The 17,462-nt window shown below is 38.4% G+C and overlaps 1 protein-coding gene across 1 annotated transcript in view; it reads left to right on the forward strand.

Moving 5' to 3' along the window:
• The window catches only part of OTOGL (otogelin like), a 118,839-nt gene that overhangs the window by 82,159 nt on the left and 19,218 nt on the right, over positions 1–17,462 (forward strand). The window contains exons 38-52 of the mRNA XM_072150164.1: positions 1,686–1,778; positions 2,858–3,047; positions 3,569–3,783; positions 5,304–5,445; positions 6,237–6,422; positions 7,177–7,389; positions 7,831–7,932; positions 8,178–8,294; positions 9,256–9,357; positions 9,436–9,540; positions 10,269–10,309; positions 11,024–11,087; positions 12,764–12,942; positions 14,014–14,118; positions 16,147–16,266. Of these exons, the coding sequence (XP_072006265.1) occupies positions 1,686–1,778; positions 2,858–3,047; positions 3,569–3,783; positions 5,304–5,445; positions 6,237–6,422; positions 7,177–7,389; positions 7,831–7,932; positions 8,178–8,294; positions 9,256–9,357; positions 9,436–9,540; positions 10,269–10,309; positions 11,024–11,087; positions 12,764–12,942; positions 14,014–14,118; positions 16,147–16,266 (1,974 nt within the window). The remainder of the gene's footprint in view (positions 1–1,685; positions 1,779–2,857; positions 3,048–3,568; positions 3,784–5,303; positions 5,446–6,236; positions 6,423–7,176; positions 7,390–7,830; positions 7,933–8,177; positions 8,295–9,255; positions 9,358–9,435; positions 9,541–10,268; positions 10,310–11,023; positions 11,088–12,763; positions 12,943–14,013; positions 14,119–16,146; positions 16,267–17,462) is intronic.

Genomic DNA, 17,462 nt, shown 5'->3' on the forward strand with positions numbered 1-17,462 from the left:
CAGTGGCACACATATTTCAATATATTGACATACCGATACTGATATACGTCGCAAAAAAAAAAATATTTTAGAAAGTTAAAAAAAATTAAATAAAAAAATAAAAATTCAGATCACCACCTCTTTACCTAGAACTAATATAAAAATAAATAAACAGTATAATTCAGAAAGATATGAGCTATTCCCGCACCTTAAAATGTCAAAATATAATAATGGTTATTCCTGGAGCTGAACTCCATAAAGGAGAATTGCGCCCAAATGTCTGAATCAGTACTTTTTCGCCATTTTGCAGCAAAATATTTTATAAAAAGTGATCAAAAGGTCATATAGTTGTACAGTCAGCTCATCACGCATAAAAATGACAGCTCCTTACACAACTCCCTTCACACAAATGGCCAAAACCAAGAAATTTATTTTGTACAGGTTTAATTTTTTTTTTAATGCATTAAAACACAATTAAACCTATTGATATATTGTGTAAATACAATATAATTAATTTAATGCAAAGGATACAGGCCACATAAAAAAGTATGAATTGCCAGTTTATCAATTTAAACTGTAGTGTTCTGTCCTAAAAACAAATAAAACCTAATGGCTTAATGTTGCCTTTAAAATCTTAAAGGGGTACTATAATCTTAGCTGTTTATGCCATAGTTACAAACAGACCACTGGATATTGGTAATTTATTGTACTTTAGTCCTAGGCTACAATAATCAGCTGTAACAGTTATCACATGTGTCTGCAATGAAGCTTTATTGTTATTCCTGGTTCTTATGACAACTCAACATTTTTAAAATCCAATTGTCACAGAAACCAAAAAAGTTCTGGCTGGGATTACAATGATAAAATGTACAGTTCCGACTTAAAATGTACAAATTCAACTTAAGAACAAACCTACAGACCCTATCTTGTATATAACCCGGGGACTGCTTGTAATCTGAAACTTTAATAGCCGCTAAGATTAGAAAGGAACGATAAAGGGCAAGATGTATCACTCTTCTGCGCTTACGTGTAGTAGTTGCGCCTTAATTCTGGTGCATTGTTGCAAGCTACAACCATCTGTAATGAGTTGAGTTCCTTATTAATCACTGATACTATTGTTGTACAAAAATGTCTACTGCAAAACAAACAAAACTGTGATTTAATAAAGCAAAATTTCTAAATAAGTACTGTTCTAATTCTAAACCCTAGGCAATAATTAAAGGGGTTATCCGGGCTTAAAAAATTTCTTATGGCCGGGCTGGGGAGGGCTATTTAAACACAATAAACAGGTACTTACCTCCTCCGGTGCTGCCGATGTCCCGCGCCGCGGCCCGTCTTCTCCGTGCGCCGGTTTCAGTACAAGGGCGCACAGGGAGCTTCCGGCTGGCCGGAAGCTCCCATGCGCACCATATCCCAGCGCTTACAACGCTGAGAGATAGGGACAGATGGGAGTAGCCATCCACATCGCGGACCGGAAGCTCCCTGTGCGTGGCTTCCGTGCCCCTGTAAACAAACAGGGGCACGAATCAAAGAGACCGCGGCGCGGGACATCGGAGGCGACATGTTTATTATGTTTAACTAGCCCTCCCCAGCCCGGCCATAAAAAATTTTTTAAACCCGGATAACCCCTTTAAACTGGTATTTAGAAATGAAAACAATGATGTCAGCCAAGGTTTTCATTATGATATGCCATTTTCTATGTACAGGTTGCTGCTGGTGGAACTTCAGGGTTATGTTTTAAGAAGCTCAATGTGACAACAGCCAATTTTCAAGTTCTTATAAATCGTTTGGACAGAAGGGTGAGCAACATTTCAGTAAAATTGTTCAAATAATTAGATGAGCGACAATGAAAGCAATTAAATGATAAAAATATTAACAACTTTTTCTTTTGTTTACTGTTGGTAGAAGTCAGACTAGAAATACCTGTATACTTTAGAAATGAGTAGATTACAGATGCCTACTGTAATGTACTATAAGATTATGAAGAAGACAGAGTAAAGCTAAACTGGTTGACACATTTTTCTTAGGGTATTTTAGTTTAAAGCATAACTGTAAAATTATAATGATTTTAACAATTTATTATATATGATTCCCCCTTTAAAAGCTAACTGAACGATGCCTGTGTTGTGCTATTCACTCCTTTCTTTCCAAAGTTATGGAATTTTCTGTTCTTAAAGAGTTTGACAAAAATCTTTCTTAACAAAGGTGAAGTGGGCGGAGACTAATGTCTGTCTATCTAAACCCTCAAGCTGAGGCAAGTTAGCTTTCCTGCAGATCCCATGATGCCTTGTGTTATCTCTCAAAGTAATTTAGCATTAAATACATTTAGTTTCCCACAAGTAAATCCACTGAACACTGCACAGTGCACATACAGGATGCATATGGTGACAAACCTGGTAGCTTCCATCACATCGAGGAGCAGGGGACATGTAATCAGTGAAAGAAATAATAAGTAAACCAGTTACCTTAAGTCTATAGCCTGTGCTGTGTGAGCACTAAGGGTTAATAGCTTATCTGCACAGAGATGATAGTGCCAATGACAAAGTGGGGGAGGGGTGCAGCATGAAGTGAAGAGAGAGACAGAGAAAGTTCTGTGAAATCACAGATGGAGAGACTGATAGGGAACAGTGGAGATCTTGTACCTCACTATTCTGTACAGGAGACATCTGTATCCACAGTTCTGAACACTCTGAGCTATGCTACATACAATGTAATTCAATGCAATATAATTCATGCAATACTAAAGGGCACACAAATACTACAAAATGATTATACTTAATTTTTTTTGGTATAAAAAGACAAATAGTTACTTGTCTCAGTTTGTAACATTTAGCCTTTCAGAATTGATATTTTTACATTGCCACTTCTGTTGTTTCAGGTAGAAGTGAATTCAATACTTCAACCCTTACCTTTTTCAAAGCAAGGCCTATGTATCCAAGACACTGGAGCAATGTATGTCATTAACACACCAGCCGGCATCAGCATTAAATGGACTCATGTTACTGGCATTATAGATATACAGTATGGTCTACATTCCAACCAGACCACCAAGACTGAAGGCCTTTGTGGTAAGCAGTGTCAGTTGTAATCTATAAATATTAGGTGCTACAGTCTACATATGTAGGTAGAAAAAATATAGTGATCAAAATGCATTTTTCATAGCTATTTATATTTACGAAGTATGAATTTGATTGAACAACTTTTACAGAAAATCCAATCTTTAACTTATATCCAGTCAAACGATGTAGGTGATTGATTGATTTATTTATTTTCAATATACATAGATTATTTGTATATTGCACACTTATAACACAGTCTTTTTAATGCAAGTACATTTTTAGGATTAGAAGAGTGTTCTTAATCTACATCATGTGTGACAAAGTGCAGAGCACATAAGGCTTTCAAATGTTTGCCATTTTTATCTAAGTGATAAATCATGGCAATATTACTTCAGGAGTGGCCTGCAGGGTTTATAACTGTTAAGATTCCTTATATTATGGGCAATGTAAGAAACATAAAGTTCAGACACTGTAGATTCTTTGTTAAAAAAAGCAAGTTTTTTCATGCTTATATGTTATGCCAATTTTAGGAATATGCAATGGTGATCCAAGTGATGATCTAAAGATGCAGAACAGGACAATAATAACAAACAAAGAAGATATAGAGGCATTTATTAAAAGCTGGGAAATCGAGAAATCTGTTGATGTTACCACAAGACGTCCAGTGCGAAACTGCACAGAAGATAATTGTACTTACTGTTTGGAACTGCTAAATAGAAAAGTGTTTGTCCCCTGTCATAGGAAGGTATGTGCTTTCATGTGGTTTGTATTATACAATTTTTTACACCCCTTATCGATAGGATAATATGTAGATTGGTGGGGGCAGAGGTGAATTTGTCTTTTTAGGGGCCACAATCGGGATTTGGGCATAACTTTCCATTGCAAGGTAAAGCACCTTGTGCTCTCTCCTCTGATTTTAAACTGTGTCAGTGTGCAGAGGATGCTCATACTGCACAACCTTAATTGGTCAGAGGGCTGCATTATCATACCAGTCAACTTTAGGGTGAACACCCTAGATGCACCAACAACCACAGCACAAAATGATACCACAGAAATGATAAATCCCACAGTACAGCACTAACACCCCAGATGCCACATACTTCATTTAGATAAGTAATACCGACCCTAGACCAGCAATAAAATAATAAGACAGACCCCACACCAGACAATCAATGCAAACAATAACAGAGACTCCAGAGCAGACAAATAATAATGGAGACACCTAGAGCATGCATATACTTGTGATACCAATAATAATACTGAAGACACCCAGAACAGACAATTGCTGGTAACCCCAGAGCAGACTATTGTTGCAGACCCCAGAGCAGACAAAAAATAAAAACAATAATTCCTCACCTTTCCTGTCTCCTCTTCTGTTCCCTGTGCAACTCTGGAACTATTTATCTACTCCTTGCACCACTCTGCATCCTGACGCGGGTTGTATGCACTGGAGTCACGACCCACAGCCAAACAAGCACCTGCAGTAGAGCAGGAGTGACTGCAGAAGCAGTGTGTACAGTACTTGTCAGATGTTTTGCACTCACTCCAACTGTGTCCTCTCCTCCTCTGGATGCCACTCTTTCCAGAGTCTTAACACTAGCGCATACAACCAATGTTAAGACACAGAGCAGCAGGAGAGGTGAGTACTTGTCAGACATACTACCCAGTGCAGTCAACTACTTGAGACTCAGCAAGTTTTGCACCCATGGTTTAAAGCATAGAGAATGAAAGTTGACATCTCACATCACCCCTTTACATTAGGTTCCACACAGTTTGTGGCAATACATTATGGGCATTGGTGGATTTTTTGATGATCAAGAGAATGTAGTGGTAAATGTGGCATGGTGGCAGAAATAGTTGACTACAGAGCTTGTTTATCCATGACTGTGAATGATGAATGACACTACAGAATACCTGCACGACTTCACTCCATTCATATGGGATAATAAGGATCTCCCTGGTCAGTCTCCATAAAGCACAACTTAAAATGTGTTCATGGTAGACCCTTTTAAATAGATGTTTATGTATTGTTTGCTCAAGCATAAAACAACCTGCAATGATAATTGCTTTATCATATTAATAACATTTATAAACATCCCTGAAAATACTGGGGTGGACGGTGCAAACTCAACACCAAGGTTTTGGACAAAGTTTTGTTTAGTTTGCATTTTTTCTACACAAGTTTGTACATTAGTTTATTCTTTAAAATCATATCAAATACATTATATGACTAAAAACTGATTTATAATTTTATCTTATTTATAGGTTTCACCACAAGATTTCTGTGAGAAGATGTGGATCAACAGTACCTACTTTTTAAATTATGAGTGTGATGCTCTTTCTGCTTATGTGGCCCTTTGTAGTAAGCACAATATCTGCATTAGATGGAGGACTCAAGATTATTGCTGTAAGTTCTAGTGTGCAGTTATTTATTGTTTCCTGACAAAAACTACAGTTATATGATTCTTTGCACCTACACCCAGGTGTTAAGAAGTTAGCCGGTGTATGTGTCTGTTCTTAATGTATCTTTGAAAGACATGTGTTTTTTTTTAATTGCGTCTATTTCACCCCCCCCCCCCCCATTTTAACACAAATTGGCTACTTAATAGGTGCAATTCTACACCTCCCCATGGAGCCTGCAATTGTCGCAAAAATGAGACAACACAGGCTCAAAAAGAGATACAATATAGATGCATGTATAACAGGCAACAGAGGCAAAAATACACATTGTCCAATAAAAGAGCAAAAAACAAACACACAAGAAAAGTTGTAGACAAAAAAAGATATATGTGCCCCAATGACAGGTAAATAACTTGACATTTTAACCAAAAAAATGGTGATTGCATGTTTTTACACCCCCCAAAACATCTATAAATGGTTAACAAACATTGTATGTACCCCAACATCTAAAAATAGAGTGCTACACCTGTGCCCAGCAATCATGATGTAAATTTGTTATACATCAATGAGGGTCAATAAATTTTTCACACGCTACTTTCCTATCCAATTGTTAATTGTCTGTAAGTTCACACATATATAGAATACAACAGACTGTGAAAAGCAATGAAAATAAGTAAGTTATTTTGAATAAGTAGATATTGTGAAATTAGGGAGTCATTTATTATGATTACAATATGAATATGACTTCACTAAGTTATGTAATGCAGATTCTCACTAATCTTTTAATATTTGTTAAAGCTTTACCATGTCCAGAAGGAAAGGAATATCAGGCTTGTGTTCAACCATGTGCTGCTAAAACCTGCGTAAACAAATGGTATTATGAAGAGTCCCCCTGTTCCTACTTAAGAGAAGATTGTGTGTGCAAAAGAGGAACTATTCTTCACCGGACAGATTCAGAGCTCTGCATCCCCGAGGAAAAATGTGGTACGTAATGTAATTTAGGTAGGATGGTCTGGACAGAACCAACAGCCAAAGCAGAGTTGGCTCGATGATTTTCTTTGGTCTAGTTCACATGTCTGTTCGATGTTTTTTTTAAAAACAAGGGAGGCAACTACACTTAGGCAAAGGTTAAAGGAGAGACCTGAACCTGTTCTGTGTGTTCCACCACTCCTGGTTTTTGCTCAAAATAACTTAACTATGCAAATAACTGAAGACCTAACAGAAATGTGAACTGGTCCCTTGATTGATAAAATCCATGATGGAGCATCTTCACTTTGACGTCTCCTTACTGCATGTCCTTATCTGACATTTCTCTTGTACAGAAATTAGGAAAATAAGAAATAACGTGCCACATTTCTGCAACTCATACAAATTAATGCTATTTTAGCATGGCATCAATATATGTTTGAGAAATGCTGTTTTTTAAGCTCCTACTGTGAACTTATATGCCATTTGAGATTAATGAAAGGCGTATCCTATCATCTACCATTGGCTGATGTAATACTTGTGTTTGGTGAAAATCTGTTAATTTACTGCCATGTTTAATGTCTACGGTATTTAAATTGAGCAGAAAGTCTCCTTATAAGTGAAGTTTTTGTATAATGTGCAGAAGACATAAAACTCATACAAATATGATATAAGAGAGGAGGATGTTCCAGACATTAAATCAAAACTAGCTGCATGTATTTCTATGCAGAAAAAAAATGTTTTTACTACAATGGCATTTTCTTAAATGTAGCCTGTACAGACAACGAAGGACATCCCCATTCACCAGGAGAGGTCTGGCATTCATCAGCCAATAAATGCTGTCTGTCTAAGTGTCTGGAGAATGGAACTGTTGTGTCTATAGAACCTGACTGCCATGAACAGACAGATCCAAATTGTAACCGAGAGGGTGAGATGGTTATCCGTGTCATTGAAGAAGGGGCTTGCTGTCCAAAAAAAGTGTGTGGTATGTAAGTCCACTAAACTAATTTATTTATATCTTACATTGACGTTTTCTACAGTATCTAAACATTCCTGTGATTATTGCATGCTTAGCAATAACTGATTAAAATGTTAGTACTTCTCAATTTTCAAATATATATATATATATATATATATATATATATATATATATATATATATATAGTAAATTGCAATGAATAAAGATGGTACCAGATTTCAGACTACCATTGAATAAGAGTGATTTGCATTCTGGAATAACATTTAAAGTAGAATAAATAATTTAAAAAAATCTAAAATGTCCACTGTAAGTCTTCTATGGAGAGAGCATTGTTTCTTACCAGGTCACCTAACATAATACAGTTTTAACTCTTAAGGAAGTTATGACACCTGTTTATATTTTATTTATTTTTTCTGAAATGTAATAATTATTTTTATGGATTTACAGACTGCAATATGACATTATGTGAAAAAAATATAACTTGTACAACTGGAGAGCGATTAGTTGCTGAATACAGCCCTGTGACTTGCTGCCCTCAGCTGCGCTGTGGTGAGTTTTCAATACAATGTATACAATTTAATACAATTAACAATTTAGTACAGTGTAATAAATAAATACAAATCAGTCTCTGATTATCAACCCTATTATCAACCTCCACTGTAACTGTAACCCTTTCCTAAATGCAGCCGGTGCCCATCTCCCTCCTGTCCCCCCTCACTATGACTCTATATTCTATAAAAAAATGAAAGAAATGAATTCACTGGAATAATAACATAAAAAAAAATCTTTTACAGTCTGTGACCCATCTGCGTGTCCAGTAGTAACACCTCCCGTATGCAGAAAAGACCAGATTTTAGTTCAAGTTAGACAAGAGGACTCTGTTCAACATTGCTGCTTTTCTTACATCTGTGGTGAGTAAATTCTAACATTGTTGCTATGACTTATATATACACTGCTCAAAAAATAAAGGGAACACTTAAAACACAATATACTGTGTATACTCAAGTATATGCCGACCCGAGTATAAGCTGATGTACCTAATTTTAACACAAAAAAACTGGAAAACTATTGACTGGAGTATAAGCCAATGGTAGGAAATGCATTGGTCCCAACCAGTATGCAGTATACAGCCTGCAGACCCTGCCTCCAGAATATATAATCTGCAGCCCCTGCTCCCCAGTATATAGCTTGCAGCCCCTCCCCCCCAGTATATAGCCTGCAGCCCTTACCCCCCAGTATGCAGCCTGCAGCCCCTGCCCCCAGTATACAGCCTGCAGCCCCTGCCCCCCAGTATACAGCCTGCAGCCCCTGCCCCCCAGTATACAGCCTGCAGCCCCAGCCCCCCATTATACAGCCCGCATGCCCCTCTCCCTAGTACACAGCCTGCAGCCCCTGTGGGGAGGTCATACAGGCACATGGTGGCAACCAAATCCAGGCCTTTTGTTTAGTACATTTGATTTTCATTGATGAATATTTTGTGATTTTGTTTTCAGCACATTCAACTTTGTATAGAAAAAAATATTCACTGAGAATATTTAATTTATTTAGATCTAGGATGTTTCATGTGGGTGTTCCCTTTATGTTTTTGAGTAGTGTATATTTCATTTGATTAAGAAATTGTAAATGGTTTGCTAAATCTACAATATACTTTAATTTAGCAGACATACCTGCCTAGTGGATGCTTCAGTTGGTGCACCCTGCTACATGATAGGGTTGGCATCTTTGGTACTGAACCTTCCTGGGACAGGTTCATTATGTTTTTACACAATGTTTTGTGTCGTGTGATAAACATTACAGTTGTGGTTGTGAGTACAAATGTGCAAACATGTAATAATGTTTACATTTACATAATATTTTACTTTACATATATAGTTTGTGAATCCTGTACAGAACCTCTACCGGTTTGCGGAGATGGAGAATTTCTTACGATAGATTTGAATACCACCAACCAATGCTGTCCTCGATACATTTGTGGTAAGATTCTTGTTATATTATTTTTTAACTTTTCTTTAAAAACAACGTTCATAACACTGCCATTTTTTTCTTTTATAGTGTGTGATGAGATACTTTGTCCTGCACCACAGCTGACCTGTTCTCCTGAGTTCAAGTTGACCAAACAGATGTCAGATGAAAAATGTTGTCCAGACTGGTACTGTGGTTAGTATGGAAATCTGTATTTTGTTATTTTTGTGTTTACATTAGTTTTAAAGCTTTCAATTTTAAAAGATCCATAGGGGGAGATTTATCACTGCTTCGACTGCTTCGTGGAAGCAGTGAAATAATCTCAAATTCTTGCACAGTGTAAAAATTTGCAATTAAAATAGTGAATATGCCACCTCCATGCCATGTGGGCTTAGATGGGGTGTAGAGGGGCACAGTGGCCAGTGGAGGGGGCGGGCAGGTCCCTGCCCTGTGCCTGCGTTCTTTTGAAAAACCAGTGAACTTTAGTTTTGCCCGGAGCGCGCACCACCCTCCAATACATCAAGCAGCCAGAGCTTCTTGATGTCCTCAGCGGAACAAGGGGGCATGACCGCACTCATATGCAGGTGCAAGAGTGCCTTTGTATGTTAATCTCCCCCAGGATGGTTTTTGGAAATCTGCTGAAAAAGTATAGTGTGATCGTATAATAATAATAACAATTCTTTACTTAAATAGCTCCATCTCATTCTTTAGCACTTTACAGATCATAAAACATCACAGAGTAAAGAAATTCTGACATACCCATAGAATTACTGTGTGGTATTTTTATGTTTCTGTAATCCTACACATCTCAAAATAATTTGGGTGCACCGTCATCACCCCTTTGATAAGAAGAGTAAATACAGACTCTCGTCATACTGCATTTAGCCGAGATCCCTTTCTTACAATGTTCCTCTTTGTCATAGAATGTAACTGTGGAAATGACACCACCCTGGAATGTGCGCTGGTAAGTAAATATTGATAATGCATGCTGTATCAAAATGTTTAGGATAATAACTTAACATTAAACCACAAAGTGGCATGAAATTTAATATATATATTTCCGACTGAATTTGCATGAATATTCCGAAAAATGTTTGTTAATTTATACATTTTGTTTTAAAAGCTAATAGCTGTTTAAATCTCAGCAGAATATATATAGTTATATTAGCTACAAGTCTTTGTGAATTTACATTGTATGTAATGGATTTAAGGGATAGATATGAAGGAAAGTAAAAGCACAAATTTATGTGTTAAATTAAAACTTTCCTTCATATCCATCCCTTAAATCCATCTATTTGCATCATTTAATATGTGTCACTCTTATTCTGAGTCAGTTGGAGTTTTCTCTCTAGTCCCCACCATTCCCCAAAAATGACTGTTGTCATATGGGTAGACTCACTACTCCCTGATAAGTACTTATGGACAAGATGGCTTAGCTCCGTCCATCTGACAGTAGAAAGCTAAATATAATGCTCCAGAATGGTAGGGGCTAAATTGAAAATTCCAATTGGGTTAAGATTATTGTGACAATGCCTAGAAATTATGCAATAAGGTTTGTGATGCTGGTGAAAGGTCCTCTTAGACACGATGTAATTTATGTCTATACTATATAGACACAATATGACACTATATATTTCTATAACCCGTTAATGGTGATTTACATTTTTACCACATGCAGGGAGAGGTACAGAGGATTGAAACTGACCGACACAGCCCATGTGGATGCAGTCATTACATATGTGGTAAAGGATTTTCTTTGGTTAAGGTCTAACATCTCAGGCATTCATTTAAAGCGAAGCAGTGAGCCAGTTGGGACTACCACTAGCCAGCATACCTGTATACAACTGGGGTTTAGTGTCTCAAACATGTGCAGTCAATCTCTACCCTTTTCTGCTTTAAAGGGAATCTACCACTAGTAGACATATTAAACCTCAAATACACACCTATCCTCCTCTTGATGTTGATCCCAGCGTTGTCCTTCTCTAAGCTTGACAAATCGGGATCACCTAGAAAAGGAATGTATAATTAGCAGCCCGGAGTGGAGACAAGATGTCAGGCGCACTGGGCTGCTAAATATGTGTGAATTGATGCCTCCTGCGTGACAGATGCCTCCCTCTCGCATGTTGGAGAGGGAGTTGGACATCACAAAGGGGAGTGCATAATTAGCAGCCCTGAGCGCCGGACATCTCGTCCCAGCGCTCCAGGCAGCTAATTTACTAATTTTAAAGTTACTTTTTTAGATGATCCCGGCATGTCAAGCTAAGAGAAAGACACTGCCAGGATCACCATCAAGATGAGCGTATTTAAGTATTTGCAGTTTAATATGCCTACCAGCTAGTGGTAGAGTTCAAGAGAAATTTAAAAGAAATCTGGGTGTAAACTGAGTGTCTGTTGAGATGCGCAGTGTGGCTGGTGAAGCCAGGGGCAGTGCTCTTAATTTCACTGGGCTATTGCTCAGTATCCAGAGCACGTGTAGTGAAGCGGGTTGCAAAGCCCTTGGCTGCACCAGGTGCACTACTCATGTGCCAGGGTTTGGACCCTTACCCCCATCTGTACAGTATAAAGGCATGCTGGCATGGAAACAGATTTTTGTGTGTATACCATCTAAACATTTTGTAAGTGCATTATCAAGGTTAACCTATAGTACAAAATAGTTATGATTGCCAAAAATCTAGTCACTACAGGCGGTCCCCTACTTAAGGACACCCGACTTACAGACAACCCATAGTTACAGACGGACCCCTCTGCCCACTGTGACCTCTGGTGAAGCTCTCTGGATGCTTTAAAATAGTCCCAGATTGCAATAATCAGCTTAAAATTGTCTGCAATGAAGCTTTATTGATAATTCTTGGTCCTATTACAGCAAAAAAATTTGAAACTCCAATTGTCACTGGGGCAAAAAAAAAAATTGTCGGGAACTACAATGATAAAATATACAGTTTCGACTTACATACAAATTCAACTTAAGAACAAACCTACAGTCCCTATCTTGTATGTAACCCGGGGACTGCCTGTATATGATATATAACTTAAAGTACTCTTATGTTTAAACCAAAGTCAATATTTAACACAATGGGGCATGGTTATCAACATACATTTAGAACAATAGCTAGGAACCCTTTAATACGCTTTAGTTTCCTTAGAAGAGATAATAGGACTGGAAAGGAAAAAGGAAAGTAGAGAATTGTAGATAATTTGCTTCATATTCACTGTTACAAGATAACAAAAAGGCTGCCACCCCGCTGATGTCATACAGGCCTCAATCAATGGCACCAGGGACATTTTACCATGCCTTTTCAGTGAAATTTAGCTGATCAGAAATGTTCCCATTAGATTGTAAATTCAGAATAAAAAGTTTTTGCCTCTTTTCAATATACTTTTTGCTGGCTATTATGTAATATTATATTATCTTTTCTAGAAAAGGAAGACGTATGCATATATCAGGAAATTACTCTATTACAACCTGGTCAGTCACTTATTGAATATCTGAATGGGGAGACCTGCTACACTGTAAGATGCTTATATGAAAAAGATCCTGTAACTGGATTTCATGCTATGGAAACATTGACAGTTAACTGTTCCAAGAACTGTGCTCCTGTAAGTAGTTACCTAATTGGCAGCCTACCCAATTAGGTTGAGGCTTGTTGAGCATCTAGCTGGCATTCAAACTGTTGTCTAAAATCTACCTTTTGATAAGTAACTTATAAATCAGCATCACTACTGTATTTGTCTGGCCACCATGATGCAGACTGTGCTTATAATCCTTCCGTATGATCTCTTTATTTAATAAACAAAGTTTTAAAAACATACAAATGAGCCAGAAGTGCTCTGGGGGGTGTCATCAGAGCACCACCGGGCTCTGTTGTCAGAGGCTATTGCCTACACCTAAAGCATCTTTACATGCCCACCACTTGATTCACTCAGACTACTCCTGCTTGCATCACTTCTCTGCCACTTCTCGTGACTGCGCAGAAGATCTATCACTGCGGCTGCACTGTGCATCCAGATTTGGAAGGAGCAGAAGAGCGACATGAGCGGGAGAAGGCTGGGCGCCTCAAGTGGTGGGTAAATAAGAAGTGTTCCTGGGGCCCTTTCCATTACGTAATTATTACGTTTTTGAGTCACACTTATGGCAGTCTGTAATCATGCACGTGCATGGGGAGTCCTGTGTCACGGGCTGACCACACTGTGGGGAAAGGGATTCCTTGCATCTTTTACCCAATAATTATGGGTCAAAGGTATCAGCAAAAGCATCCAATGAAATGTATATCAAAAATTGAAGAAAAAAGGCGGATGCCCATAGATAGGTAAATAACACAATTTTTATTAATTTACATAGACACATGTCTATGTAAATTAATAAAAATTGTGTTATTTACCTATCTATGGGCATCCGCCTTTTTTCTTCAATTTTTGATATGGATTCCTTGCATCTTATAATTCTATGATGTAAAGTGTTCTGCTTCTCGCCCATAGAAGTCTACATTTAGGTTGGATCAGGTGATCCCTTTTTTCTTAACATTGAAAATGTACAGAATTGTTTTTAATTTGACAGAATGTTGTGGTATATAGGATCAATATATAAAAAATGCTAAGACATTTTGCAGCACCTAAAGTACAATTACAACTATAATATAAAATTATTTTTTTCATTCTCTGACTTTACAGAATCAAGTTTATGTCCCATCATCAAACCATCAAATGTGCTGTGGAACCTGCAAAAATGTGTCATGCACTTTTTACAGCGACAATGGAACATTTGCTATTTATGAGGTGAGTAACCCTATATTTCATCCAGTGAAGCACAAACATTAACTCAAGTACATTATCCTTACATGAACATAGGACAGTCATTGTTGTGTGTAAACACACACCAAACGAACCTGCTCAAAACTCCTGGTGCACAATCCTCTGAGAGTACTTCTCTTTTCCCAAGCAAACATAAATTTTTGATTCTCCGGAAATCTTGAATCCTTTATTCATACATGGTGACACAGCAAGTTACAGGTATTAACACATAAGTGCAGGAAAAAACGGCATCTTACGTGTTTCTGAAAAGCGTAAGATGATGCTTTTTCCTGCACTTATGTGGGATTCAAGATTTCCGGTGAATCAAAAAGTGCCAACTCATTTGTTCTGAAGTTTATGAACATAGGACAACCAACACCAAAAAGACATGTGACACAGTGCTAAAGCAATATAGGACATTGTTATACATCAAACATCTTTGTAATATTGGAACCATTCCCTGCATGTTTTTACACTGGTCAATAACATTCGTTTTCAAGGAAAGTAGCCAGACATATGTAGCCACCGCCCTGCCAACATTGTAGATCTGAGAGCATCAAGTCTGAAAACTGATCCCCACAGAAACCTCCCTCACTGGTCTGTCTGACTCAAGTCCTCCTCAATGGCCTCTTTTTCTGGTACATGAGCAAAGACACCAGTGACCATCCAAATGGTACTATAGCAATCACTGGCCATATCAGTACCCTGGGGTGGTCCGTTACATCATTGCTACAGAAGAACTACCACTGTACCAATGCGGAAGCCAACTTCCACAGTTCACCTCTGAGGCCAGTGATTGGCTGCTGAACGCACATGCATGGTTACTAACAGCATTGCTGGAGCTCCATAAACAGAGATCAACAAAGTTCTGGAGATGACATACTGGAACAGTGTGACATGAAATATTGATTATTGTTTTGGAAAAGCAATCCCTGCCAATAAGGGTTTTTCTAAGCTTTTAAGCAACCATAACAGTATACACACTAGAAACCAACAACTGATTGTCTAAATCCCTGATTGCTTTATAAAAAAAAATAGACGTTCTGATGGTGCTGCTCAACTCAGAATTTTCCATTAATCCTAGTGTAGCTCAATGTGAACAATGAGATATAGAAACCTGGATGGCGGTGGTATAGGGGGAAGCAAGCCGGGAAGCAAGCACAAACAAAGGCGCAACCCTGGTGTGATACCGTTACAATAATATGCAGGGATGGATGAGAAAAGGAGAGACTCTCACCTGGTTCCAGGTGGTCGGAAGCTTTAAGTGATAGGATCGTACTGATGGCAGCCTGTTCACCTCGTTGGCTCGTACCGAGTGGACCCAGGTGACCACTTCGTCGAGAAGAAGAATATACGTAATCCCGTGAGGAAAAAGAGGCACTGCATTGTTCACATTGAGCCAAACAGCAACTGAATTGTGCCAGAGCTCTGGTAACTATTGGGTTTATTGATCCCTCTCCTTAGTATACCCTTATGTTCCACCTGCAATCAATACAGGACTATAGTTTACTCAGCGCCTTCTGGCTCACCGTTTAGAAGTAACAAGAGTGCTACACGCGGAAATCCATGACAGTCACACTACACCAGCAATATAGACCTTATAAAGCCCATTGCAGAGGTTTAGAACGTCTTTGCTGTACACCACTTTTAATTTTAACAAAAGGATGTATGTTTTTGAGAATCCTGAGTTGACCAGTGCCATTAGATTGTCTATTTTTTTTCGAGCAGTGGGGATTTAATTATCCATTGCGATACACTCTTTGTTTGTTGGTTTGATATACAGTCCCGGTGTGAGTTAACGCCCCTGGGAGAAGACCTACATCAGAGTTGGGCCGGTTTTTAGCACTTACTCACTTGGTATGACAGAAATTTTGTGCTAGGAGGTGCTATTTTGTCTCTAGTCTTTTTTCAACCAATAACCATTTCCAGTTTACACATTTTTTCATAACATGCAATATATACTTTATATAAAATTTACTTAAGAAAATTTTACTGCTGTCTTTTGTTTTATAGGTGGGCGATGCATGGATTTCCAACTGCACTAAGTATGAATGCTCAAAGACTGCTGTAGGTGCCATGATTCTGGGTTCTAGTGTTGTCTGCCCTCCTTTTAATAGCAGTGAATGTCTAAAGGTTTGTGTTGATAGTATTCAAGACGTGCATGGTTAAATCTACTATGCTAGGAAATGTACTTTAAATATCCAAAACTTCCTTGATTATGTGCATGTATTTAATTTGTTTGTACAGATAGGCTGGGCCTTCACCTATTAAACATTTAGCATTTAATTAGAACTGCCCATCAAGTGGGTCCTTTTCCCCATTATTTACCATATTTATTCCCTGCCAATATTGCAATTTAAGCAGTAACATGTTGCTACCTGTTTTGTTACGGCTTTTAATTTTATCAGCGTCCTGAAAACACCAATACAGTTAAGAGAAAGAAGAGAAATTTACATTATAATTGTAGCTTCCTTCCAGGGTCCCCTGAACAGTAAGAGGGCCCAGAGCAGGAGCTCCAATAATAACGTAGCCCTGTCAGCACCTCCTTGCTCCTCCTGTAGTTCCAGGCAGCTAAGGATGTGTAACTTCAAAATAGCCCTGATCACAGCACATCCTGTGTGGTCAGGGTCTGCAGGAGGAGGTTTTGAGTCCAGACTGGAAACTCAGTGCTGGGGTGATGGCCTGGGTGCCCACAAGGAGTGCTCTCCCCCATGCCATAGGTTCGCCACCACTGGCCTAAGCTATGCTGATTTTAAAAAATACCTGTCAGCATTCTGAATCATTTCAGTACTTTATATAAGTTTACTTCACATTATTTGGCTCCCTTCCAGCAACGTGTGGGGAGTCCCAGGAGGGGCATCTGCAGCAGCCTGTATGCCTGTATCTCCTAATGCATTTTTCCCCTTCTTCACACCACCCCCCTTTCTTCCCTGCCTGCTCAATGAACATGACAGGAAGTAGGGAGAGGGAAGGCATCTGGATGAGTGTGGAGGAGAGCAGACTGACATAGGCTGCAGCTGCCCCTCCCCGGGGACTCACCACATGCTGCTGGCAGGGAGCCAGGTAATGTGAATTAAAGTTATCTAAACTACTGTTCTTAGGATTTGGACAAATTTGTACTGTATTGTCATTCCACTGATTTTTGAGAACTTAATATCTTCTTTAATATGTTGTTAGTGATAAGGATCAGCATATGTCCTATATTCACATCAATGATCAGTACTCAGATATCTTTGATCTTGTTAATGCTTCTTGGTAAAAGGTGACAGATTTCTGTCATAAATAGATCAATAAATATAAGTTGACAACTTTTTGCAACACATATTACA

This window comes from Engystomops pustulosus, chromosome 4, assembly GCF_040894005.1.
Source record: "Engystomops pustulosus chromosome 4, aEngPut4.maternal, whole genome shotgun sequence".
Classification (NCBI taxonomy): Eukaryota; Metazoa; Chordata; class Amphibia; order Anura; family Leptodactylidae; genus Engystomops; species Engystomops pustulosus.